The 27,005-nt window shown below is 39.7% G+C and overlaps 1 protein-coding gene across 1 annotated transcript; it reads left to right on the top strand.

Annotated features, from left to right (window-relative positions):
- Positions 1-27,005, top strand: tiparp (TCDD-inducible poly(ADP-ribose) polymerase). Its single transcript, XM_058751642.1, has 6 exons — positions 1-156; positions 1,698-2,563; positions 19,043-19,235; positions 20,052-20,239; positions 21,989-22,264; positions 25,972-27,005. The coding sequence occupies exons 2-6, from the start codon at positions 1,722-1,724 to the stop codon at positions 26,417-26,419; spliced, it is 1,947 nt and encodes a 648-aa protein (XP_058607625.1). The 5' UTR covers positions 1-156; positions 1,698-1,721; the 3' UTR covers positions 26,420-27,005.

Here is a 27,005-nt window from a genome sequence, read left to right as displayed (position 1 = left end):
GCTGCGATCCGCTCAGAAGCTCCTGGAGACGGACGTGAACGCTTCGCTCTGTGGATGAACGCTTTGTCTGTGTCCTGTATGAGAGAGGAGTGCGAATTCCCCGGGACGGGCTACTGGCTTCGACAGTAGCATCAAAGGAATCGGGAAGTTTTACAGGTACATTTGGAAAGGATCCGGAATATATAGGCTATAGCGTTTAACCGAGCCTAATCCATTGGGGAAAAAACGGAGCGCTGTTTTTGCATTGCGTACGGGAAAAAGCTGCAATCGGACTCTAATAAATCGCTCAAATGAATCCGATCTTTATGTAGCGGTAGATTTGGCTGTAAGGTAGCTCACTGGTGTGTTTGTAGAAGAACGGGGGTCAGGCGCCGCAGTGGGCAGTGATCGCTTTAACACAAGCAGTACGTGCGAACTAGAACGAGCAGCTATTGGCAACTGGCACGTACGCTCCCAACTCCATGTATCTAGATCAAGCCATCAAAATACTCCCAAGAGATCGTTTGGCTTGCGTTTGACTGATTTATATCGCGAGGAGTGGCGTAATTAAACGGTGCTATTCGCTCGCAAAGGATAAATCAAGACGACTATTGTTTTTGTTTTTTGTTTTTTTTTAATTATTAGTATTATTTTTAATGATATATGATCTTGGATGCGTTAAATCACAATTGCGCTTGTGGTTGGTGTTTATACGCAGTAAAAGAAAAGTCGACGCTAAAAATGAAAGCTTAGTTTTGAATGCTACCCTAAATTCCGTAAATTGTATTAATCTCAATTTATAACCTGAATTGGTAAATTCATTTCACCTTTTCGTTCACTTTTGTTTAATTATGGTTAAAGAAATGCTTGTCGAAAACACGTGAAGCGAGGAAAATGACAGAAATGATTGTTCCGTGTTAAATGCATAGGAACGATGTTGTTATCGTAATAATAAACATTTTGTTTGCAGTTTGGTGGGGGAGGAGGGTCTTGAAAGAAACTTTCTGTTTCTCTAATGCCACTCTCTTCTCGAGAAAAGAAAGGTTTCAGTTTACGCCCAGTTACAAGTATTGATTAATCACCTACTAATGCCCGTTAAGGAGTGAACTGATAGCGCACATTATCAAGCCTAGTGATAAACGTCTAACGCGATTAATTGGTCGTTTCAGTTTGTCGTTTGGAACGCTCAGAAAATGTCACGCGGTGTACGCAGTATAGATTACGAGTGGACAGAATTAGAAGTATAAACATTGTAGACAGTGTGCGAGTTATTCATCGAGGCTGTCAGTAATTCTAATCTCGTACGACCTAAAGTTCCTTTTGACACGTACCTCTTGCACGCGCAGGTAACTAACATTAAGACGTGTTAAACAAAACACTAAACATTTACTAAACGTTTAAATTTATAATAGTAGAGTGATAAGTAATGGCAGTGCTAGTGTTTTGATCATGTGATGTCAGATATGTACCTTAATAGGAAGCGCTTGAGCGGCTTACTGTTGCTATAGTAACCTCTTCCGGTAAACGCGACTTTTTTTAACTACATTGTCGTGACAAATGTGTAATATAACCTAAGTGATCATTTGTATAAATAAATAAAACACTGCATACTTTAGAACCTCCATCCGTTTTGTTTTCACCCCATCCCCCCCACCCCTCAGCTCACACCTTACTTGTAGACATGAATAATACTGAATATGCTCTGTTTTTGTGAATAGGTGTCCTGGAGACATTTTTGCACCATGCAGGAGGCAGTTGACACCACTGGGCCGGCTTTAGGTCTGCCCATGGGGACCGGAGAGTTCACTGAGCAGCAGATGGGACTCGCCGACAAGATCCCGTTAGTGAAGCCCTACTTCAAAAAGAAACACGCTCAGAGAAAACTGGATACAAAATGCTTACGTGCTTTAGAGGACCCTATTTTGAGCACGTTATTAAACTCAGACGCTCTCGTGTCAGGGGACGGAGTGTTTGTTCCACGTAACCCGGCTCGACCTCAGCGGAATATATGCACCGCCGCCGTGGAGAAGCAGTCGAGGATTAGTCAGGTGTGCCTGAAGGAGGAGGATGAGGAGGAGAGCACGGACCCTGTTGTGGCCGCGAGCGAGCTTGCGGGGGAACAGAAGGTGACGGATATTCAGCGGGTGTCAATAGACACTAATGAGCGCCGCTTCCAGCCCCAGGAGCGCGACGAGGCGGCGCCCTCCTCCAACGTTTCGGGGGCGAAGTTAAATGACATCTACACCACTGAGACTTTGCAGAGTGCAAATTGCCTCGCCATCAAAGAGGGCGAGATCTTTCAGGATAAAAGCGAGGAGGCCTCTTTGGATCTAGTGTTTGAACTCCTGACCCAGCTCCAGTATCACACGCATCAAGGGGACGCTGTATCGATCTGTGTGGATTTCCTCCAGGGCGTTTGCGTCTATGGCAGTGACTGTGCCCAGCATCACACCGTTTTACCTTACCACTGGCAAATCCGCAGAGCAGATTCGCAGACCTGGCAGAGCATATCGGATGACTCTCAAGAACAACTGGAAAGGCTTTATTGCAACCCTGACAACGAACATGTCAGACTTAAGTTTCTGTAAGTGCTTCTGGTTTTGGCCTTTGGGTTAATACCACTTTCCATTGAAACCTCTTGAGCAACTTCAGTCATTTATGCTTTACCCAATAAGGACAAGTACAGCGAAGCTAAGCTTGCGGTTCAGTGAGAAAACAGACAAAATTGGTGCAAGGGAGGGACTGGTATGATTCCCTACTTAAGCAACAAAAAAAAAACAGCCTAATCCAGTTTGGTCAACTGGTCTTATCTGGTTTAGCGGGTCAGCCAGACCTGCTAAAAAGTGGCCAAAACCACCAGAGGGACCAGCAAACCAGCTTAGGCTGTTGTTTTTCAGTGAGGCATACTGAAGTAGACACCTAGTTAAAGTGAAAGAGTGTAGTACGTGACAGGAAGTTGCCTTGTATGTAGGAGTGTGTGTGTTGTGGATGAGGTATATGTGACTAAGAGATTGTTTCTTTCCCATAAGCCTTCCGTTGGCTGGCCTGACATGTGGAAGCGTTACTGACAGCTGTGAGCCGTGAACTTGCTCGACCCGCCTCTGCTTAGTTCGTTCAAACGCACACACATTACACACACACAGTCCCACTCACTGCGGCTTGCGCTCAGGCGGTCACACGCACTCATCGCACAGACAGAGAAGGGCTCACACGCAGACTTGCTCACAAACGCGCAAATAAATGAGCTTTAGAGACACATAATTATGCACACGCTCACCCACCCACACTTGCTTTCATGCACGCACACATTAAGTCTCTGTGAATGCCTGTTTTATTTTATTGATCATTTGCACTCACTCCAACACAAACGTCCTTAGACATACCAATCATACACTTCATTGCCACAGTTTTTATCCCTGAGCTGAAATCGTGGTGGCTTTGACCCAGTGGGATTTTTTTTTTGTCTAAACAAAAGGGCCCTTTTGTTTGTGAGAGTCTTGTTTGGGTCCCAAGCCTGATCTGTATGCAAAAGTGGTTTGCAAAAGGAAGTGCACTTGGTCATGACAAAGCAAAAGAGACAGTGATTTTTAATGCTCACCATGACACAGCTCCTGGCTGCTTCCTTCTTGAAGATTGCATTGTCGATTTGTCATGGAAATTCTCCCGCAGGATAGCCAGCTATTTAGGGGGTCTTTGTCTACAGGGTTTAATAGACAGAATGGCTACGTAACTGTCTCTGTTGGCCCGTTTAGCCCATGTGCTCTCAGAACTGTGGCTCACAGTGACCTGTTTCATGTTAATGGCTAAAGCCAACCATTAACCTCCTGCTGACTTTGGTAGTTCAGGGGTAAAGTGAGACCCAACAGAGCCTGTAAACCACACCCTTATCTGGTGACCCCCATCTTTTTTGTTTGCGTGGAGGATTTCTTTTTTTTTCTTTCTTGAAGAAGACATTGTGTAATGTTACAGACCATTTCAAAGCAGAAATGAGAGGGTCTGAGTGACAGATGCTATATATAGTTGCCCAGAACAAATTTGGATACTTTAGACTGTCATTGCTTTAGCTTAAAAATATCAAACTTAGTATATATTATTTTAAAGAAAAATGGCAAGGTCTTTTCAACTGAAATATTTCATAAAATTACAAAGGTGTTAAATGATAAATCAGCAGTTTGGAATTAAGATACAGTATTTAGACATTTCTGGTTGTCAAATCACTTCTTAGATCCTGGTTTGACATTTTGTTTTTGAATGCCAAGACACAATATCAAACGTATTGGCATTTTAAAGAAAAATAGTAGACGGGGGCTTTTCCAGTTTAAGATTTCAGAAAAGACAAGGGTTTTAAATGATAAATCCATAGAAATATGGTTCAGAAATAAAATACGGCATTTAGACACTTTGTGGTTGTCAAACAAAAGATAAACAGGGCCAAAAATCTCTTGGTTTGACATTTTGTCGACTAAGGTGTCCAAATGCCTCGTTTTGTGAATGCAGTGACACCATATCAAACTTACTGGCTTTTATTTTAAATAAAAAAGCAGTCAAGGACTTTTGAAGTAAAACATTTCTGAAAAAGACAAGGGCTGAAAATGGTAAATAAATAGATGTACAGTTTAGAATTAAGATATGGTATTTTGAGACTTTCTTGTTGGCAAACAAAGTGAAACATGTCCAAAAATTGCTTCTGAGATCTCGATTTGACATTGTGTTTAGTGCAATGCAAATCATTATTAATGTGACCAAAGTGTCCCAATACCCCAGGGCCACTGCATTTTTGAATGCCAAGTCACACAATCACTGGTCAGGCTGGTTACATTGGCTTGCAGTAATCCCCAGGAGCAGATGCTTTCTTCATTCTTGTATATATCCTAAGAAATGGATGTGCTGTTGCCCCAGTAGCTTTTCATTTTTGTGTTATTGTGCTGCAATGTGTGAGAACCGTGACCCTTGATCCTGAAGGTTTGGTCTCCATGGGAGCAGCTGAGGGTGAGATGATTGTGTTTGTCACACAATCTCACTGTGCACCAAGGGCACGGTGACCTGAAACCAAGGTGTTTGCATGTGTGTTTGCGTGCATGTGTGCCTGCGTGTGTGAGAAAGAAGATAACGCCTTAGACGGGCCATGAAATTATTCACATGGGTGAGGTCTCTTGACTTTTCACACTTCACCGTCAGTTTGACTCATAAAACTTGTTCTTCCTGCATTCTTTCTCTCTTACACTTATAAAAATGGTTCTAACATACCGTACCTTTGGATATGTATGCACTTTGCGAAAACGAACTACTGTGTTTTTTTGTATATTTGTGCTGTGATACTGCCATGGTATTCTTGGAGTACCCTGTAAATACCATGATACATGAATTTCGGTACCATGATGGTATACATCAAAGTATCATGGTATATTGTCATCTGACTGTATCATGGTATTCTTGGAAGTACCTGATGTATATTTGATAGTATTACCATATGATACTATCTCTGTATCGTAGTACTCTTATAGGACTTTTTTCTAAAGGATAGTTAGTATTCATGTTAAAATACAATGTTATTACCATGTTATATATAAGTTTAACACAGCAACAGTATTTTTTACCAGGTATTTTTCTCTTTTTCATTCAGTTATCAGAGTTTTTTTACTTTAGTGTGAATCAGGTCATATCGTGCCCTCGTTCTCTCTCTCTCTCTCTTTTAAATGTGCTTTCTAACATAAACAAAAGCTGCCAGAATTTGCAGCTAAAGTATGTTTATGTGTTCCTCTCTTGCTGAGAGGGACAAAGAGAAAGAGCCAAATAGTGGCTGGATTGTCTGAACAAACAGTTCAGTCCTAGTCCCGCATGGTGCTCACTAGCACACGTCCCATCAGTCCGTGGCCTCCAGAACATCCTGAGAATTTTTGGAGACTTTTTCTTCTTTTACAAAGAGCAAGAGGGAAACGAGAGCATTTACTTAGCCCTCAGCTCTTTTGAGCGCGTCCTCCCTGAATGGAAACAAAAAACGAGAAGTCAAGAGTGTTGATTGAGGTTGATTTATTCCCTTAAATCTCTTGAAGAGGAAGAATGGAAAGCCCTTTGCACTTTATAATCAACTGCCAGTCACAGACTTTATTACAGCAGAGTTTCCGGGTAGATATCACCCTGTTCCTAAATGAGAGCTCTTGTTTTTGGATGAGTGTAATGGAAGCTTGAACGTCTTTACCTGATTATTTTAGTTTAGTGACAGGTACATCCTTCCGTGACGCAATAAAACTACATAGTGTAGACAGCTGCATTGATTATTTTTGGTAGGATTGTGCTGCTCAACTGCTCAAATGTTGGACATATTTGTGATGGGAATCAGTCATCTGTTGAATAGATTTTCTTGGCTGCTGTGTGGTGACAAGTCAGTGCAGTGTTGGATAAAAATGCTTACTCATAAGCCAGTGTAAGCTATGAATTATCCAAAAGTCACCTGGTTCAAACTTTAACCATTGCTGTTATTTATTTAAAGGGAAAGTTCACCTGAAAATGAAGATTCTGTTATTTACTCACCCATGTCAAACTTTTGTGTTTTTATTTTTCTGTCCTTCCACTGAAAGTCAATTACAATACTTTTACAATAATTACAATACTTTTATGCTTCAAAAATTCATGAAGGGATTGTAAAAGAGCGGTTTAATCTTCTGAAGAGACACTTTTGCTTTATATGATGAGCCAATTTCATTTATACTTTCATTTACATATAAACACTGATCAGTTTTCATACATAGAGCATATTTGTGACCTTGGACCACAAAACCAGTCATAAGGGTCAATTTTTCGAAACTGAAATGTATGCATCATCTGAAAGCTGAATAAATAAGCTTTCCATTGATGTATAGGACAATATTTGACTGAGATACAACTATTTGAAAATCTGCACAAAAATCAAAATACTGAGAAAATCGCTTTTACCGTTCTTAGCAATGCATATTACTAATCAAAAATTAAGTTTTGATATATTTACAGTAGGAAATTTACAAAAGATCTTCATGGAACATGATCTTTACTTAACATCATAATGATTTTTGGCATAAAATACAAATAGTATAATACAAATACAATAGTTTTGACCCATACAATGTATTTTTTGCTAATGCTACAAATATACCCGTGCGACTTAAGACTGGTTTTGTGGTCCAGGGTCACATTTGGGAGCTTGAATGTGCTTGCTTGACAGGTGAGAACCAATGAGGTTTGTTCTTTTATCATTTACCAGTCTTTATTCTGTGGAACATTGAAAAGACATTCTAAAAATGTCTGTGTTTTTGTGTCCCTACAATGAAAGCCAATGGAGTCCAAATTACGTTGTTTTGAACTCCATTGGCTTTCATTGTACGGACGAACCATTCTTCAAAAACTTTGTTTGTGTGCCACAGAATAAAGAAAGTCATAAAGAATAGGAATGACATGAAGGTGAGTAAATGATGACAGAATTTTAATTTCTTGTGTGAACTCTCCCTTTAATAACATCACAGTCAGAGCCTTTGTCTGTTTGAGTGTGTAAATATATGACTATATAGCATGTTTCCTTAAAAGGTGTTTGCACGTTACTGATATGACTTCAGCAGCTGCCCTACGTGTCATTGTGTGTGTGTGTTTTCTAAGTGTCTGTTTGCTGAGCGTGTCTCATTGCTGAGTTTACCACCCGCAGAGGTGACTGCCTTATCTCAGGGTTGGTAGTGTGTGATCAGGTGCATACGTGAGTGAGTGTGTGTGTGTGTGTGTGTGTGTTTGTTTAATTCTTCTCAGACTGTGACGCTCGTGCTGGGCGTGAATAATGCTGGCATGCGGGCTGCTGAAGCTGAGCATGTAAAAGTGAGTTGTTTTGTGTGTATGGGATTAAGTAGGTAAGAAGATCGTGCTGTACTTTGCTGCTTTGGAATGAAGGGCAGTAGAGCGTAGAAATATTAAATGTCTCTCTCTTTCTTCTCGGATTTGGTCTGCTTTGTTTCCCCAGCCGACCGTCTGACACCGCAAACCACAGCTGGCTCAGAGGTGCCTTTTTACTGGCGTTTAGAGCATGTGTGCCAGGGGGGGCATGGGGTTGCCGGGTTAAAGGCTAATCATCGGAGCGTGTCTTTTAGAAGTGGTTGTATGTGGAACATGCCAGTCCAGAAGCAGACCTTGGGTTTGGGCATGCTCAGTGGCGCACAAGGTTTTTAAGGGCTGCTAATCCTTCACACTTCGTGCGTTCTCTTTCTCCACTCGCTCTTTCAGCCACCTCCCTCCCTTGCTTTGACCCTTTTACCGCTGTTTGTCTTCTATACCCCTGGTGTGTGTGAAATCGGCAGAACCACGATTTAGATTTCAGAAAAGCAGAACTGTACAGTGTTTTAGTTTGCCAGCTGGGCTCGAGTTCCTCTGATTTGCAGAAGTGCTGGATAACAAGAGAATGGCCTAAACTGGGCAAGTTAAAGTAAGGTCAAAAGTAAGAATTCACTTTGGTTGCATACACACTGCTGCTGAATATGCTTGTCACCCCTGTCTTCAGTTCTTAATCAAGTTCTGGACACAGAGTTTGTTTATTAAAGACATAAGAATTATACGGTCAAAAAGCTTTTGAAAATTTAAGTGGTGACTGCAGCTTTTTAAAATGAAAATTCACTGTATCTATTTTAATGCATGCATGCATGAAAATTTCATCCCATGCATTTCATTTGTTTTAAATTGATTTGAATTGATCTTTTGGTAAAACAACAGGCTTCTCTCTTGTAACATAAGTTGGACTCTTCCAATAATTTAACCCAACCAATTGCCTGTAAGTTTGCATTTATATCTGCCTCCATCATATCAACGACAAATGGAGAGTCTGAGCTGAGTCTCTGCCCTACATATTTATCTTTTTTGATAATCTGTTTCACTCGAATGTATGTCAAAATACTGAAGAAAACACCTCTTTCCATTTCCGTTTTATCATGACTTTAATTCTGTACACACTGAGTTTAATTACTACAGAAGTTGCAAACTTTTGTATTGTACAGTAAACTATACTCTCAAAAAATGTACAGATTTTTAAAATTAACTTTTTGAAGTGAACTAAATTAAACTGGTTGTTAATGTAGTGACATCACCCTCTTTTTAGTTCTGACTCATTAACAGATGTTTACATTTTCTGACTCTTAGTTGCTCCCAACCCTGTTTTCTAGTGGAAATATATAAATTATGTTTGAGAGAAGGAGAATGCTGAGCATACAAATGCAGTATTTATTTAGTAATATGTTAAAGTATATCATTAAAGTATATTATGATGGTAACACTTTAGTATAGAGACAAATTCTCACTATTAACTAGGCTAGATGTTCATTAGCATGCCTATTATTAACATATTGGCTGTTTATTAGTATTTATAAAGCACATATTCTGCATGGCCATATTCTACATCCCTAATCCCACCCAATACCTAAATTTAACTACTACCTTACTAACTATTAATAAGCAGCAAATTAGGAGTTTATTGAGGAAAATGTAATAGTTAATGGTTTGTTAATGGCGAGAACTAGACCTTAAAATAAAGTGTGATCATTATGATAATATACAGTATTCAACATTCAAAAATAGCCAAACTTTTGGCATCCAAGTTTCTTGTTTACAGCTAAGAGAAACCGAAATGTTGCTTTGCTTATCGCTGGTTTAGATCAGGACAGGAGTGACTCTGTAAGCGTACAGAGGAATAGTGTAGGGGATTTCAAACTTCATTTAAATGCGGTTGTGTATATGGGTTTTAAATTGTGAAACTAAGGCTTGAAACATACTCTTAGTAAGTACATGAACACAAACAGTTTTGTGATCTGTTTCATGTGGTATTGCATTACGAAGTATATCAGAAAGCACTTTATATAAACACATATAGCAGTTGATAATCAGTTTTCTCCATAAGGTCAGCCATTACCACTAAACTCCTGCATTGGCTAAACATAGTGTTTGTCAGGCTTTAGTCGATGCTTTGACTTAATCTTTTATCAGTAAACAGGCTTTTTAAAAGTGCCTTTCATATAACAATTTACTTTTCAGGTTATTCAAGATAATTTAATGTTGCTGGATTGTGTTTTTAAGTACACCTCGCCCTCAATCTTTTTACATCTCACTGAGTCGAGTCAAATCAGGGTGTGTGTGTGTATGTGTGCGCACTGGCTGATCTCAGCATTGGTGAATCATCAGGCGGTTACAGGTCATGGTCACCGTGACGATGAACACTGCCTCATGATTGGGTCAGGGGGACATCAAAGTGACGCAGCGCTTTAGCAGGGCTTACAGGAAGAGCAGAACAGGTTATTCACCCATGACTCCACCTCACAGGTAGCGAGAGAGATAAAGAGAGGTGGAACTGGCTTATCAACCACTCCCCTCTTCCTCTCCTTCTCTCTGTTTCCCTCAACACCCTTTATTGGCTTTAATTACACTCTCTCCATCCTTCTTATTGTCGGCTCATTCACATATTGCGCTTAGAGGTGGGCAATATGACCAAAATCTTATTTCACGGTATGAGAGATGTTATTTCTCGATAACGAGATATATCTCGATATAGCTATTTTTATTATATTATATTTTTGTATATTATATAATATCTTTTAATTTATTCAGCTACAGTAGGCTAGGCTTATTTAACGTAGTACAAAATATTACAGAATTTGAATAAAGTGCATAGTTTTCACTGCATCAATCAAACTAATTATTTTTAAAAATTATTTTTAAGTGTAGTGAGTGATTAACTTTAATAATGACAGACAGCAGCAGCTAAATAAGACTGCTGTCCCTTTAAGACCAACTACACGGATCCAATATACTGATGCACATCTGGTTTTCACCCAGCTGACTGTGTTTCACCGACTGTGTTTACGTGAATACTCCACGCGACAGGCATTTTAACATAATTGTGTGCGTATTTGACCATTCAAGCACAATAAAACAAGAAAGAGATCTGTTTTTGCGATTGCATGCTGTCTGTCAGTCAGTGCGAGCAGCAGATTGAGTTCTTTTTCTCATTCATGCATGTTTCCTTACCACTCAAATGTGTATAACTGAAGTAGTACTATGTAACGCAGATATATTTGCAAACCGCAGAATACACAATATAGCAAAATGTTTAACGAATAGATACTATATACCGCACTAGCGATATATACCAGTGCTTCTCAAAGTCCGGACTCCAGTCCAGATCCGGACCCAGAGGGAATTCAAACTGGACCTGCCTCCATTTCGGATTTGATAAACTCGTGTTAAACTTGTAAATCATTTGTTTAGTTTTTTTTTATGTCTTTTTGAAGAAGAAAATTTCTAAATATCGGCATCGGCCAGAGAAAAACCCATATCGGTCAACCTCTATTGCTGACACTTAAATTAATTGTTTTGACACTTTTGCACTTGTTATTAATGTATTTTCAGGGCTCCAGACTAACATTTTCGAGCAGTGGCACATGCGTTAGTAATTTCTACGGATGGTGGCGCAAGAAGCAGATTTGGTAGCGCTGGGGGGTGATGTGTGGGGTTATTAAAAACAAAGATAATTTAATCATAAAAATACTATTGTTTTGCATTAACAAGTGCAGTTACTAATAATATTACATTGGTAATGCACATTTGACAGTAAAGCACTGAGCTTGAGTTGGGAAGTGTACAACATTTACTTTTATTCGAAACATGAGCAAAATATATTTTTTATATGAAAAATTATATATTCTACTCTCATTAACTGTACCATTATTCTTTTATAGTAGCCTATTATATTGAACTGACGGACAGCTTTAGCAATTTGCAAAAGAACGTTCTTTACTTTGAGAGATTCAGTTTTTTTTTACGCAGTTTGTGACTTTTCTTACTTCATACACATGAAAAAGTATATTTTGGTCATCCAATTAAAAACAGCATTTAAATTGGATCATTTTTAGAGCTTTAAAGTGCTGGAAATAGTTTGTGAAATACTTGCAAGTCATTGAAAAGTGCTTGAATTTCTCTCTAAAAAGGTTGTACAAACCCTGAAATGAATACTGTAATAACATTCGACTCTTTCTGCCACAACACCATGGTATAGTTATCATTACCACTTCTGGTTTTCTACATCAGCTCTGTTTGATCTGTTTATGACAGAATTCTGTGCAGAATTTGAATGCATCTCACCAGATCTCGCAGCAATCTTTATTCATTCTGCAGCGAATTCAAACACTTCTCACTGGATCTCGCAGCGCTGTGCTGTAACAGTGTCGTGAGATCAGCATTGGTTCCAGGGTAAAGCTGTTCCGAGCTCAAACGAGTAGCGTGGTTTCTTCACGCTTTTGTTTCGTTTGCCGTTTTAATGTTTCTCTTATGCAGCACTTTTTATGAGTTGGGCAACGCGGTGGTCGCGCCAGTGCGACCGCTCACAAAATTTTGTCACACGGGCAGAAAAAATGGTTGGTCGCAGTCTGGAGCCCTGATTTTGAATGCAAAGGACACTTTATTTATTTATTTATTTTTTTTTTTAATTTGTGTTTATTTGTTATGTATGTTATTACAAAACAAGTTTTGTAATAACCAGTTGTTCCGGTCCGGACCATTGACATTGATGAAAATTCAGATTTGGATTTTTGAATGTAGACTTTGAGAACCCCTGATATATACCGTCATATCACTCAGCCCTAATTGCGCTTATAAATCTTTATGTCCACTCCCATACAGCTCTTTGCTTTCAGAATTGTGTGTGTCCGGATGTAGACTAGAATAGCCTGTGCCTTCATAAGTAGGTTGTGCTGATGAGCACAGAGAGAATCAGTCTTTGCACTTAATTTAATGGCCGGAAGGTTATTTTTAGTAGCGGAGAGAGGGAAAGAGGCCGAAAGGATTGAAGCTGTCTCGGGGTCCTCTGTATGGGGTGACCGCACTTTGTCTGCGAGGCAGGGTAAGGGGGCACTGGGACTTCTATTGTTATCACCATGCTATTACTCGGTCCGTCAGGGCCTGACGGATAATGGTCACCATGGTTACCCAGTGCACAGGTGGCCAACTTGAGCTCGGCGTGCCAGGCTTGAAAAAGAAGCGAGCACTTGTGCGAAAATGAAAAGTGTGTGTGGGTGAGCTACAGTGAAACCTAGTCTGTCAGGAAAGCCGGCACGAATGTGTGTGTGCTGCAGTGAAACACTGCGTGCTAGGTGTTGCATACCTTGATGCACATCCAAAAGAAAAGGGTAACGAGAGCTGAGCGCTATACAAATGTGCATGTGTTCGTGTTAAAGTGCAGTGTTGTGAAACCCAAGCCATGTTACGTCCCACCGCCGGCTTTCCAGGTTGATAATCGCGTCTTAGAAATGACATCACGCACAAATGTAGTAGCGAGAGAGCTCTGGTCGTTCTGAGACACTTATTTATTACCTCCCAGTGCAGTCACTTCTGCAACCACCCATTCCTCCTTAATCCCAGAATGCCCTGTTCTTTCCTCATTGTACCTTATTGTACAAGCAGAGAGTTCTGGACAAAGAATGAGTGTTGCAGAGAGAAAGAACAGAAAGAAACGGGCTGCGAACTCTCCCTCTTTCTTTCTGTCGTTATAAAGAGCCTCTTCATTTACCCAAACCAGTTTTCTCTCATCTGTTTTGTTGTTGTGTTTTCACTCTGGGAAGTGATAGCTATCGTTCTTGGTAATGGCCTTTGTCTGCTCCTGATTTAGATGCAGAAGGGCAGGTGGAACGAAAGTGCGGTGTCCACACCGGTCTTCTCGGTCACGAGCCCTGAGGAGAAATGATGGCACTGTCGAGCGTGTCTCTGCTGCTGTATTGAGCGCAGATGACTTAGCATGAGTCAGCAGCACCCCAGAGCGAAACTAGCAACAGAGTGATTCCTGCAGAAGGATATTTGGGTTGTGAAACTCATGAGTGGCTCATTTCTGTTAAGAAACTAAAGCTCAGCCCTATCTTAAGTTTTGCATCTGTGGATTTCTGGCGATTTGTTGTGCAAGGGACAGCGTTTTTATTTGTCAGGGCGGACATTTTGTACATAGATTCCAGGGAATCTGATAATGTTGTTGTCTTTTGCATTCAAGAGAGGGATTTGCATTACTGAATCAGATATTTTGCACTTCATGTTGGAGACATAAATCGCAAAATGAGATCCTTAATGTCTCAGTTGTGACTCTTACACAGCAGTGAGAGCTAACTGCTTTTATTAGACCCCAGTGATCTTACAGAAGAGCTCAAGACTGTCTTCAGAATTGCAAACATACCATATTCTATTCAAAATTAAAGACTTTTCATCATATTCCTGCAGGTCTAAATGATCTGAGCCAGTTTGTTATTGTTACCTAAAACTATTACTTAAAGAATGTAATTGAAAATTACTGAAAAAAGTTTGTTGAAGTACTTCAGTTACAAAAGCTGAAACAAAAATAAATGACAGCTATATAGAAATATGTTGGAAAAAGTTAATATTAATGATTAATTAATAATTATATCTCATAATAATTAATTATGAGACATAACTGAGAACTCCAGTGAGGTGTACCTCTTAGTAAGAACATTTTTAGGCTTATACTTTCACATTCCCTGTCTGGATGTTCTGGTTTTGTGTGTTTCAATTACCGGCATGCGAGACAAAGTTGTTTGTTTCAATTTCTCCATTTTTCCCAGAGCTGTCAATTTTATTCTCCCCATGTTTACTTGCCCCCCTTGAGATAATGAATGTTTTCCAGACGTGAGATTACACAAACAATCTACATTTTGTCCCCCTGCAACTGGGTGTTTGAGTAATCCTGGATTTAGTGTCCTTTTTAGTGTTCTGAAGGACATTAACAAGTTTGGCTTCTAGACTGGTATTATCTGGCGCCTTGGCTCCGATGACCTGATGGAAGTGCTGAAACGGCTGTGTTCTGGTCTCCAGCATGGGGAGCCGGTCTCTCTGTTGGTTTTTGTTGGCTGAGCCAGAAGCCGCTTGCTAGGGCAGAATGTGTGTTTGTGCCCGGAACTGTCTGTAAAAGACAGGCTGTCCCGAACATGCTGCTTTAGAGTGATTCTGGGTGTGTATGATTGAAGCCCATGGTGTTCCAGTTGAGAGGACACAATGTGTGTTTTCGCTATGAAAAAGAGAGTAAGGACCATTCTGGTAGATGCTGAAGGTTTTGGGATGATTTCAGGGCTTGAATTTCTGTCATCATTTACTCAGCCTCAAGTTGTTCCAAGCCTGGCTTGCTGCCTTGAAATTTTAAATGGAAAATTTTATTGAAGTGAATAAGGACCAAAAAATAAACACCATAAAAATGCCTTGAAATTAGTTAATGTGACTTGTGTGCTATATATCAAGTATTCTGAAGCCACAATCGTGTTATTTTGTTAAAAACACTCAAATATTTAATTAATCACTGATAATCTTCCTCTCGGGTGAGCTGTTAAAGGTGGGGTAAGTGATTTCTGGTAGCCAATGTTGACATTTGAAATCACCAAAACAAACACGCCCCTACCCCAAAAGGCTCTCCTCCCTATTTTGATAGCTCCGCCCCACACATACGTACGGCAACGATTAGTTCTGTGAAACTCGCCTATCGAGAAGAAACAAAGCAACCTCGGTGTCCAATCGCAGACCTTCCCACTCCTTGAGTTCTCTCCAGTGCTGGAAAGCTGATCCGATGTTTACACGGATCCTACATCTTGCCTTATCGTAACACCGTGTCTACACCGGACGTGGCGCGACAAAATACTATAGAACTCATTATAATCAGTGATGCTGTCTACACTGGATGCCGCGACATGACACGACATGACATATCCCCGACAGTAAACTGCTGCCGTGTTCTATTTATGACACATTGACACAAATTTCAAATGATTTTCAACAGTTGTTTTGTTGCGTCCGGAAGAAGCTTTCTTTTGTTCCGCAGACATTTTCCTCTTGTGTTTTTTATCCGCCATCTCTATCTTTCTGTTGTCGCTCGGCTCGGCTCGGCTCGGCTAATGTCCGTCATGTGCACTGATGAGCGCTCTCTCCTCTGCGTCATGAGTCTCCTCTGCGTCAATACTTCTGATTGGCTACAAGTTTGTTTTGGTACTCGGCCCCAACTCCCCACCTTTAACCACTGTGACTCATTGTGTCAGTCAGTTCCAACCAGTTTTGTGAACTAGTATTAATTACAAACTAGCACTATTTGTATCATATTGTAGCATTTATTAATGTTTTGAATTAGCTTTTATTTTATATATACATTTATGTTAATTTAAGTTTTAGCAATTTTATTATATATACATATTTTTTAAACATGTCCATTTAGCTTTCTTTCTTTTTTTTTTAGTAATAGTAGTAATTCAGCTTTTATATTTTATCTTTAATTCAATGTATGAAAACAATTGTAAATAGTTTTAGGTTTAGTTAACTAAAACACTGTTGTGAAATATCTGAATCGATTCATTAACAACAATCTGACTCAAAAGAGTGATTCATTTGTAAATTAGAGATTTCTATTTTCATTCTTCCGAATCTCTTTCTGTGAAAGAATTAAAGTCATATGGTTTTGGAACACCATGAGGTTGAGTAATTGATGACAGAATCTTAATTTTTGGATGAAGTAACCCTTTAACTTGTTTACACAATGGGTTTAATTTTGGAAAGGACTGCTGGGAAGCCCTCTTACACATCACTGTGTGAGAGAGAAACTCATGGAGACCGCATTTTGTGTGTGTGAATGGCTGGTTTATGCATACGTGTGTTTTGGGCTGACTCAATTCAGTAGGTCAGTTAACACAGCAATGATAAGCATCTTCCTCTCTCTCTCTCTCTCTCTCTCTTTCTCACGTGCATGTTGCGCATGTGAATTCTGGGCCTGGTTTTGTTTGTCATGCATTTTTTTTAGATCAGATTTGGTGTCTGTTGGCATGATTTCAAAGATAGACAGACATTGTGTGAGCGTGAGTGAGGGAAGACGAATAACCCTCATTTGCTTATTCTATCTGTTCTTCTATGACTACGATGATGACAGTTTTGGCAGCTTAAGTGCTGCACTTTGTTCTCTCAGATGCTTTTTTCTCAAACCTTTTAAAATGATGGTTGTCATTAGGGGCCGTTTACACCTGGTTACTTCATGCATTTTGTCTGATCGGATAGCTATCCGATCGTGAAAAGACCAGGTGTAAATGCCCTCCGAAACGCATTCGAGATGGATATAAATCTGATCGCTCAAACCACTTCTGGAGGTGGACTGGGCCGCATTCCAGACGAAACTGGACAAGTGTAAATGCATCTGGTTGTTGAAACCACATTTGCAAATTTTACTCCTTCCAAAATGTTAAAGTAATAAACGGGTGAGAGCGTGTTATGACATTATAGTCAAATATGACTGCGCTAATGCAACACGCATCGCCACGGACGAGTAGCTGAGCATCTCTTCAGCAAGCTGACGCGCAAACTGCTGCGAATGAAACTGAAAGTAAAGCCTGTGTAAAGACGCAGACGGTCAACACACAATCATCTTTATTAAAAGTAGTAAGACAAACTTATCTTTCCAGTGCTGATGCCACGCTCTCTCCTATTGCGGTCTTAGATCTTTAAATGAGCTGATATTTAATAAAATGCAGCGCTTATCTTTTGATTTCGTTGACGTGAACTTTGTTAAATTTAAATATAGCGCGGGAATTGAAGATCAGATTTATATCCGTTTTGCGACTACACGTTTATGTGGCGAAGTGTAAATAGAAACGTTTTAACAAATCAGATAGATATCCGATCAGCGAAAACGCATGAAATGACCAGGTGTAAACAGGCCCAATCCTGATCATATTCCAAAAATCAAAATAATAAATCTAATAGATTTTTGTATGGTGACATTATTTTCATGACGAATGCACATTGTGATTTTTACCTTGTTGGTAAGATACAACCCAAAATATCATACAATTTTTAACTGTCCTTATTCTGGATACCATTAAAATAAAATCTATAAAAAGGATTGAGATCATAGCAGCATTTTATTGTGCTTTATTTCTATTGTGCATTGCAACATAGATTGTTTTTGATCAATGTTCTCATGTTTAGTCTACTACAGCCATGTTTTGGAGGCTTGTTAATGCTCACAAGTGGCCTCTTGCTATTTAATTGTATTTTGTGTGTATTTGTGAGGTTGTTGAGATCTTCTCTCTGTTAGGCCCCCTCTGCTGTTCTCTGGACTTCCAGTGTTTAGTCTACCTCGCGTCTGTCCACCACGTTCGCTTGTGAGTGTTTCTTTCAGGTCCCAGTCCACCCATCCTGTCAGAGCTCTGTGTCCTTCTGAGATTAGCTCTCAAAACTTTCTGCTGTGTTGATTTTGAGTGTGTCGGGCAGTTTCGGTCTAGTACACTCAGCAGTTGTCTGGGTCTTTGACCTTTACAGGTGTGTTTGAGTGGGAGGATGATTATTTTTAAGTTTCTTGCTTTTTTTATCTCTTCTTGCACTCCTCGATATCATATTTCCATGTAATTTGTTTGTGCAGTTTCATATTTGGCCCCTCGGGAACCCAAATGGGCATTAAAAGTGGATGGTCTGTTATTTGTGTGTGACCGTCTTTGAGCAGAAGTAATTTGAGTATATGTGTTTGTGAATATTTCATATGATTTGACCGTTAAAAAGGGTCTCTTATTCTTCCACCGGTAGAATTTTGGTTCTGCATGTGGGTTGGGCATTATTTGAACCACTTTTGCCCAGACATTTCACCTTTAACCCCAAATCCTCTTTGTGTTGGAGAGTAAGTGTGATCGATGAGGCCATTATAGGCAAGCCGCCACCCCTGGAGGGTGACCTAAAAAGCCGGGGTCTGAACACAGGGGGAAGTCAGAGGGTCACCGTTCCATCCCCCTCTGTCTAGAGGACAATCTCACCCTTCATTGGGTTTTTCAGGACCACAAAGACCAAGGGAGAGTTTTCTAATAAGCCCAAGGAATTTTGTGGAAATTAAATTAGGTGTAAGATGTTTTTCTTCAAAGGCCTAGGACGTTTATTGATGTGGTGGCTCAAGGACAAATTATTAGCTGTCGGGAACTGTTTTTATTCTGTGTAAGTGACTGTCATGTGCATGTGTTTGGGATTTTGTGTTTACATCTGTTTACTTTTGTTTCATGCACAGCGGTCGAGTGTTTACGTTGGACTTCAGTGCCATGCGAGTTTGTGACCTGGAGTTTGACCTCGTCAGGCGTCTGTCCGCGCCTTCCAGCTCCACAACCACAACCACACCCACAAACACAAGCCCCACCCCTAACTGCCTGACTGTGTGGAAGTACTACTGTAGAGATAACTTTGGCTGGAGGGAATATTCAGAGGTGAGACACATCAATCTGATCTCAGTCTGTTCTTTCCCTTTCTTTTATAATTCCTTTCAGACAATTATAATTTTATATTAGATTTCTATTTTAAATGAAAATGCTGTTCTTTTGAACCTTCTATTTATCAAAGGATCCTAAACAATACAACTGTTTTTAACACTGATGGTAAGAAGAAATATTTATTGAGTGCCAAATCAACATATTAGAATGATTTCTGAAAACTGGAGTAATGGCTTCTGAAAATTCAGCTTTGTCATCACAGGAATAAAATACGTCATAAAATCAATTAAAATAGAACAAGTTTTTTTTATTGTGTTTTTGTTCAAATAAATATCGGCTTGGTAAGCATGAGAGACTTTTTTTTTCAAAACATCAAAAGACCATGCTGACCTCAAGCTTTTTGGATTTTAGAATGGAAATAAAACCTAAACCTGTTCTTGAAAGATTTTGTAAGATTGCGGACATAAATAGCAGGTTTTCAGTTCTCAGAGTTAGTGTATGTTTGTGTGTGTGTGTGTGTGGTTGACTCAATGAATGTACGCGTGATTGCATTGTGTATTGGGTCTCAAGTCGAACTGGCTTGCACACACCGGAGAAGACGTCCTGTTCTACTCACAAGCGCCTGAAATCAGAACATTGCATAAGTGTTCCTTTGAAAACAAAGCTTTTTATTTCCTCTGAAAATCTCCTATGATGGATACATTCTGACCAGTGCTCCGGATAAATTGAGTGGGAGTCGGAGCACATTTAAGTGTTCTGTTGTTCTCTCTTTCTCTGTCGAACTCATTTCCTCTCTCTTTCTCCGTTTCACAGCCAGTGGTTCGGTTGATTGAGGAGGCTTGCGGCCGAGGACTAAAGGAGGTCCGTTTCATCACGCTGCAGAATCAGTACATCCTGAACATTCGTGAGGGCTTCCAGCAAAATGCCGTTTTCGGTTTCCGCCGGCAGATCAAAAAACGACCGCTATTCAGGTCCTCCATCATGCTCACGCCTTACCTCCAGTGAGTATCCTTATTTACCTTCAGCGCTCACCAAGTGTCCAAAAACGTTTGTTAGACACCACTGATTTCACACTGAATATCCCATAACAACAAGTTTTGTACCAAAAATGGCTTCCTCAAAACTCCTTAAAAAGAGCATTGTTTCCTCTGGATGCACTCGGAAAACCCCAAGACAACTCGCAAGCGGTTCACTGCTCGCCAAGAACATATCGGACTTTGCAATATTCCCATCAGTGAGGGGTTTAAAGCGTGTAACTTATTTTAATTGCTTGAAGTACTGCTTGTGCCTCCAAAACACTTTCCTGAAACATAATATTCCTACTCACCTTAAGCTAGAACATGGACTGCAGCCTAGGCTAGTATATCATAATTCTCATAAGGAGAGAAATACATCTGTTGTCAACTAAAATATGATGTGTGCTTATTTACAGGGACAAAGAAAAAAAATTGAATTCAACAGATGGAAAAAGGTAGAGGAGAAGGGAGGATGGTTAAATGGGTTCCAGACCTGTGGTAGAGAGTTTAACGTGACCATATGAAATTCTTTCATCTCTTACATCTACTAAGTCACTCAGGCCTGTGAAGGGTCAGAGACATGTGGATATTTTTCTGTATGTTCCCTTATAGCTACATGTAAATTAAGGCGAACATGAGTTTTGAATCTTTTCCACCCTTTTTATGTATTTTATTTTTTTCTCAATAGTGTCTAGCTGTAGCTGTCACCCCCCAGCATTAATGGAACAAAATCAGGACTGGACGATATATTATTTTAGCCTTTTGACAATAGTATGTATAAACATTTTTGAAGGTTGAATTTCAGTCAATTTAAACTGATTTACCGAAACAGGCAGTTTGAACTGATTTAGGAAAATAAATTTAAGTCGCCAACACTTTTTCTACTACTAATGTTTAAATTAGACATGCTATTCATCTTATCACTTTCATACTTGCAAGTTGCAAGACAAGTAAGGATTGTTCACTTGTCACTGCTCCTGTTGTCAGAAAGAGGCCACTGCAATGCTGGTTCCCCCTTTTAAAAGGTCCTGCAGCGTCAGGAACACATTGTCCTGAGCACAGGGGTGGAACTCATTAGTGCGATTGACAATTTGGCCGAACCGCTGCCTGCACCAGCTGAGTTAATGCTCAGCAAGCGGCATAAATCACCCTTTCATTCTCACACAGACACTCTTAACAAACAGACCCTTAACAGTTGCTTTCCAGAATGTGTTTGCTTATCTATTCAGAATGATTGCCCTAGTTTCTTTTCATTTGCTTTTCCTCAGTGTCTCTCAAAAATATATCGTAAAGAATTGCTACAGTTCCAGGACAGTAGTGCAAGATAAAAGTTAAAAGGTCTCTCATAAGGTAGTCACACTGATTTGAGGGATAACCTTTACCTGCTAGAAATCAAGTGCGATGTTTAGTCACAGGACCGAACCCTGACCTCCATTTAACCTCGAGCTCCAGACTCATAACTCACAAGTACCATAATTTCACAAGAAATTAGTGAAGTTTCATTATTGTCAATACCAATTTCAGTACCATGGCAAAAAATGATCATTAATGTTTTTAAAATGATTTATTCAGTTCTATGTATTTAGTATTTCTGCTGCGTTAAATTAGCTGAGACTTGTCATAGCACTTACATATTATTGCTCGTTTGTTGGTTTTGATTGCTTCTGTTGTCTTCATTTGGATAGAAGTGTCTGATAAATGACTAATAATGACATGTTTTCCTCTCTTCTTTAGGACTCTTGGTGGCCTTTCCTCAGCATTTCTCTCCTCCCTGGAAAGTTCTGGAAACCAGCCTCTCTCTCCAACGTCGAGCGGTCCTTCCAAAGTGTACCCTGAGACTTGGTTACCCATGAACACCAGTCAGGACTTCCTACAGGTGCCCGTCTCCCGGGATGACCGCAGCTACCGGACCGTCTACAGCCTCTTCCACAAAACCGTCTCTGAGACCAAGTTCCGCATCCTGAAGATCCTCCGTGTCCAAAACCCCTTCCTCTGGGAGAAGTACAAAAGGTGTGGTAGGAGATTCTCAAACAATGTCTAGATCCTTTGTGCTATTCAAAGTTGTTTAGACTATTTATCTGGGGCCAAAGCAGTGTTTAGTAAATACTGACATTACGAACTGGTTGAAGAGAGACAATAAAAGGTTATCAGGACAGATCTGTGTTTCATAAACGTCTGTAAAGTGATTATTTAGCCGCACCCCCGAACACGACTCTGAGGCTTTGATGTTTGCTTTAAAGCTGCTAGGTCTCAACCACGTTAACGGTTCTTACTAAGTTTTGTTGGTCGGAAACAGATGTTTTTTTGTGGTAGGTCTGTGAGGTGAACTTCTCAGTGTGTGAAATGTGGAACATGTACAGAGGAAGTGCGTGAGAGAGGAAAGGGTGCTAGTGTTGGGGCCTTGGTGTATTTTAAAAAGACATTTCGTACCCCTCATCCACGGATGATAGGTTACAGAAAATGGATGAGTCAGTAAGAAAGAGTTATTGCTGCTGATTCATGAGGTGTGTTTGTGCGTGCGTGTCTCTTCACTGCTATCTTAAGCATGCGACCGATTAGCTAAGCATATTTCCATGTGTCTAGTAATGCCATTGCTGGAGCAATTGTTGTTTACGAACACACAGTAGAGAGTATAATGTGGTGACAGTTTAGGTATTTAATTTTGGTAGTCTATCATAATCTTTTTTATGCCAAGGACCCTTAAATACAAAGAACCCCCTTTCTTAATATATGAAGGCAGCTACATATTGAAATGTGTAAAGACTGACCCATTTATACTGTGTGAGAAATCATGATAATATAGACAACATGTTGTTTCTAAAAAATAAGTAATAGCTTTAATATAGCCTAGTCATTGTGATGAAGCCAAATCAAATTATGGTAACACTTTAGAATACTGTTCCATCATTAATGAATAACTACACAAGAACACATGAGTAATGCACTATTAGCACTCTAGTAACTAACAAGCAACTCTGATTAATGAATTAGTAAGTTATAGTGCTTAGTCGAATGTGGTAGTTCACCATTAGCTAATCAGTAACTATTATTTTTTCCATACCTCCCTAAGAACTACTAAGAACTACTGTATACAGGTTGATAATTAATATGAATAATGTATAATTCATTCTAAAGTAAAGGTCATGGTAACCCACTAGTAATGACCCAAGTATTACCAAATTCTTCAGAAGGAATTACTAATTATTTAGATCAGTATTCTAAAGTGAAGATCATGATAACTCCCTAGTAATGACTGAAATCATTGTAAGCTTTTGAGGTTTTTGTAAAGTATTGAATAGTAATTATTCAGGTGTTACTACATCCTTCTAAAGGAATTAGTCATTATTTGGATCAGTATTCTAAAGTGAAGATTGTGATAACTCCCTAGTAATTACTGAAGTCATTGTAAACTTTTGAGGTTTTTGTAAGGTTTTGGTTAGTAATTGATTTTGCTAGATTTGGTAAGACTTAAATCATTACTAGTGGGTTACCATGATCTTCACTTTAGAATACTGATCCAAATAATTAGTAGTTTCTTCAGAAGGATGTAGTAACACTTGAGTCATTACTATCCAAAACCTTACGTATATATCAAAAGCTCACAATGTCATCAGTCAATATTAGGAAGTTATGATGATTTTCACTTTAGAATACTGATCCAAGTAATTAGTAGTTCATTTAGAAGGATTTGGTAATTCTTGAGTCGTTACTAGTGGGTTACCATGATCTTCATTTTAGAAATAATTATTCATTATGCATAATTCACATTAATTATGAACCTGTATAAAGTAGTTCTTAGGAGTTCTCAGGATATATGAAAAAAAATAGTAGATATTGGTTAGTTAATAGTGAACTACCAGTTTCAACTTAGCGCTATTACTTAATAAATCGTTAATCAGAGTTTCTTGTTAGTTAATAGTAGTTACTACAATGTTAATAGTGCATTAGTCATTTGTTCCTATGTAGTTATTCATTAACGACGGAACAGTATTCTAAAGTGTTACCCAAATTATTAATATTTTCTAGAAAGTTCATAGCAAATCTTTTTTTTCTAGCGTCTATTAGAGTGATGAAAAATTTTTGGTTCTTTCTGTTAAAAATAGGCATGAATAGAATAGTGTTGCCAAAAGTCATTACTAAAAAAACAACAACAAAACTATAACAGCCTTTTAGTTTTTGTGTTTTCGACCAGTTAAATAATTCCAATAGTTTTTGCTTTGGTAACGAAATTGCTACAGAGAACTGTGATATTTTACTGGTATTAGTGGCAGTAACTACTATAGAATAAAATAAAATATAGTTTGCTTGTTTTGCTTGACTTATTGAGGTGAATGAAATCTGAAATCCCTGAGAGGCCAACTGAATCTAGAGGTGTGGATATCTTATTTACATGCTACTACGTGTCTCAAACAAAACTCTTTAATATCATTCAAAGATTCAATGCAGTGAACCTCACAACATTTGGCAAATCCAGCGATTAGTTCATCCCCTTGCAAGCACTTATTGTAGTAGCCTGGGAAAGAGAGCTGAAGGAATAAAGGTTGGTGTGTTCATATGCTTGTGCAGGTGAAGATCTTTTGTACAATAGTTCTGAGTGTTTCCAGGGTGTTGGCCAACGAGCGAGAGAGAGAGAGAATGTCACTGGGTAAGCATGAAAGAGGATTTGTTTGCATCAGTAAAAGAAAGAACAAAACAGACTGATGGCAGAGTAGCTTGGTGTAAAAGAGCTTAAAGGAGATGAAAGGAGAAGCTGAAACAACACAAGTGATGACTTTACTGATGCATATGGAGTCACTGCTTTTCGGCAATGTGCGCGTGAGCGTGTCAGTCGATGATTGTGACAACTGGGCCTTGTCAGTGGCTGTAGGGTCACTTGAGGTCATTTAGGGCCAGGCGGTGTCACACGGAGTACTCCACTGATCAGAGAGTTTCTCTCAGCCAGGCTGACCTTGCGTCCCCTATGCCCACAACAATAGAGGCACAGACTCAAGGCTAATGGAGCCCTGTTGCTGACTGGGTTCACTCAGGTCCCTGGCGCTCATCTGTTCACTCACCCTCTCTGTACCCTCTCACTTCTCTGTTTCCATTTGACCAGATGACAGGCTGAGCGCTCCAGAGTTTGGCTTGTTGTCTTGTTTTTGTGAAAGGACAGCTGGCGTGCTCTGACACAATAAAGTTTGTTTTATTTTAGTCCTAGAAGTTTGTGTACAGTAATTGTTGGCATCAGGGTTCAAAATGAACTGCCAATTGAGAAGATTTATTAGATGTGAGGTAACCAGTGTAAACTATTTTAGTGTATCATTTTTAATTTCTTTAGACAAGATATAATCTAATTTTAATATCTGCAATTTATTCATTATTGGCCAGAACATGAAGATAACTATCAGCTTATCAGTATCAACTAGAATTGTAATAGACTAGATAAATGCTACATTTTATTCTTTGGAAGGTTGTGACAGATGTTTTCTTTAGTTGATGGTTTGTATGTTTTTAATTTGAATTGTCCATCTCCTTGCATACAATTATTGTTCTTATAATACGATGAAAACCATGCATTGTGTTGCAGTTCCTAACAGAGTTACTGGCCAGCTGGTTTGAATCCTGGTTGTCTCATGCAGTCTGTTCTGTCTTTACTTTTGTCTGATGCTAACTCCCGTTTTTTTGTTTCGGCTTTTAACCGTGTTAATTAAAAGGTATGTTTCTCCTTCTCTTTACAGGAAGAAAGAATACATGTCACGGCACATGTCAGAGATGGATTGCATGCTGAACGAACGCCACCTGTTCCATGGCACATCCCAGGATGTGGTGGAGGGCATCTGTAAGCACAACTTCGACCCACGTGTGTGCGGCAAGCACGCCACCATGTTTGGCCAAGGCAGCTACTTTGCACGCAAGGCTGTCTATTCTCACAACTTCTCCAAGCGCTCGCCCCGCGGTGTGCATTACATGTTTCTGGCCAAAGTCTTGACGGGCAAGTTCACAGTGGGCAACCCTTCCATGCGCCGACCACCTCCCCTGAATCCAAGAGAGGCCTGCAGCGACTTATTTGACTCCTGCGTGGACAACTGGATGGACCCACAGATCTTTGTTATCTTCAGCGATGATCAGAGTTATCCTTACTTCATCATTCAGTATGAAGAGGTGGGCAATACAGTGGCTATTTGAAGATCACTGCACATCTGGATTCCTGCACAAGAGACCTGTGCGCACATTCGGCCAGTTTGAAAAAAGACAGGAGTAGTTGTGCGCCAGCAATCCGAAAGGGACTCATGGACCATATGGGATATGTTCGAATATGGTTCCCACCCTCAATCATGTGTGAGGGTTTCTGTGTGACCTTTCAGTGCCCGTCTTCTCATGCCCCTGTGAATACAAATGGGGATTGTGTGTATGTGTGTGTGGCGTCCCTCCTCTGTGCTGGACAGTTTAGTGTGTGAATCATGTGTGTGGATGAGTGTCTCTGCTGTGGCTTCTATGGATGACCATACATTGGAACCCACATTAGTAAGAGGCACATCAATGGCTTGCCACTCGGACTCGAGGCTGTTGCTGCAGCTTCACATTCTTATTATTTTTTTCCCAAAAACTCACCGTTTCCATTGCTGCCATTCGCGTTCCATACTTGCTATTTGTTCTAAGTTGTAAATATGTTCTCCTTGTTTATAATTGAACTGTGTGCCTTTTGTTCATAAATAAATTGTTTATTTATGTTAGTCAATGTAACAAGTAAAATAAAACAATTTAAAGAGAA

The sequence above is a fragment of the Onychostoma macrolepis genome, chromosome 18 (genome assembly GCF_012432095.1).
Source record: "Onychostoma macrolepis isolate SWU-2019 chromosome 18, ASM1243209v1, whole genome shotgun sequence".
In the NCBI taxonomy this organism is placed as follows: domain Eukaryota; kingdom Metazoa; phylum Chordata; class Actinopteri; order Cypriniformes; family Cyprinidae; genus Onychostoma; species Onychostoma macrolepis.
Note: the sequence above shows the minus strand (reverse complement) of the source record. Positions and strands in the feature narration are given on the sequence as shown.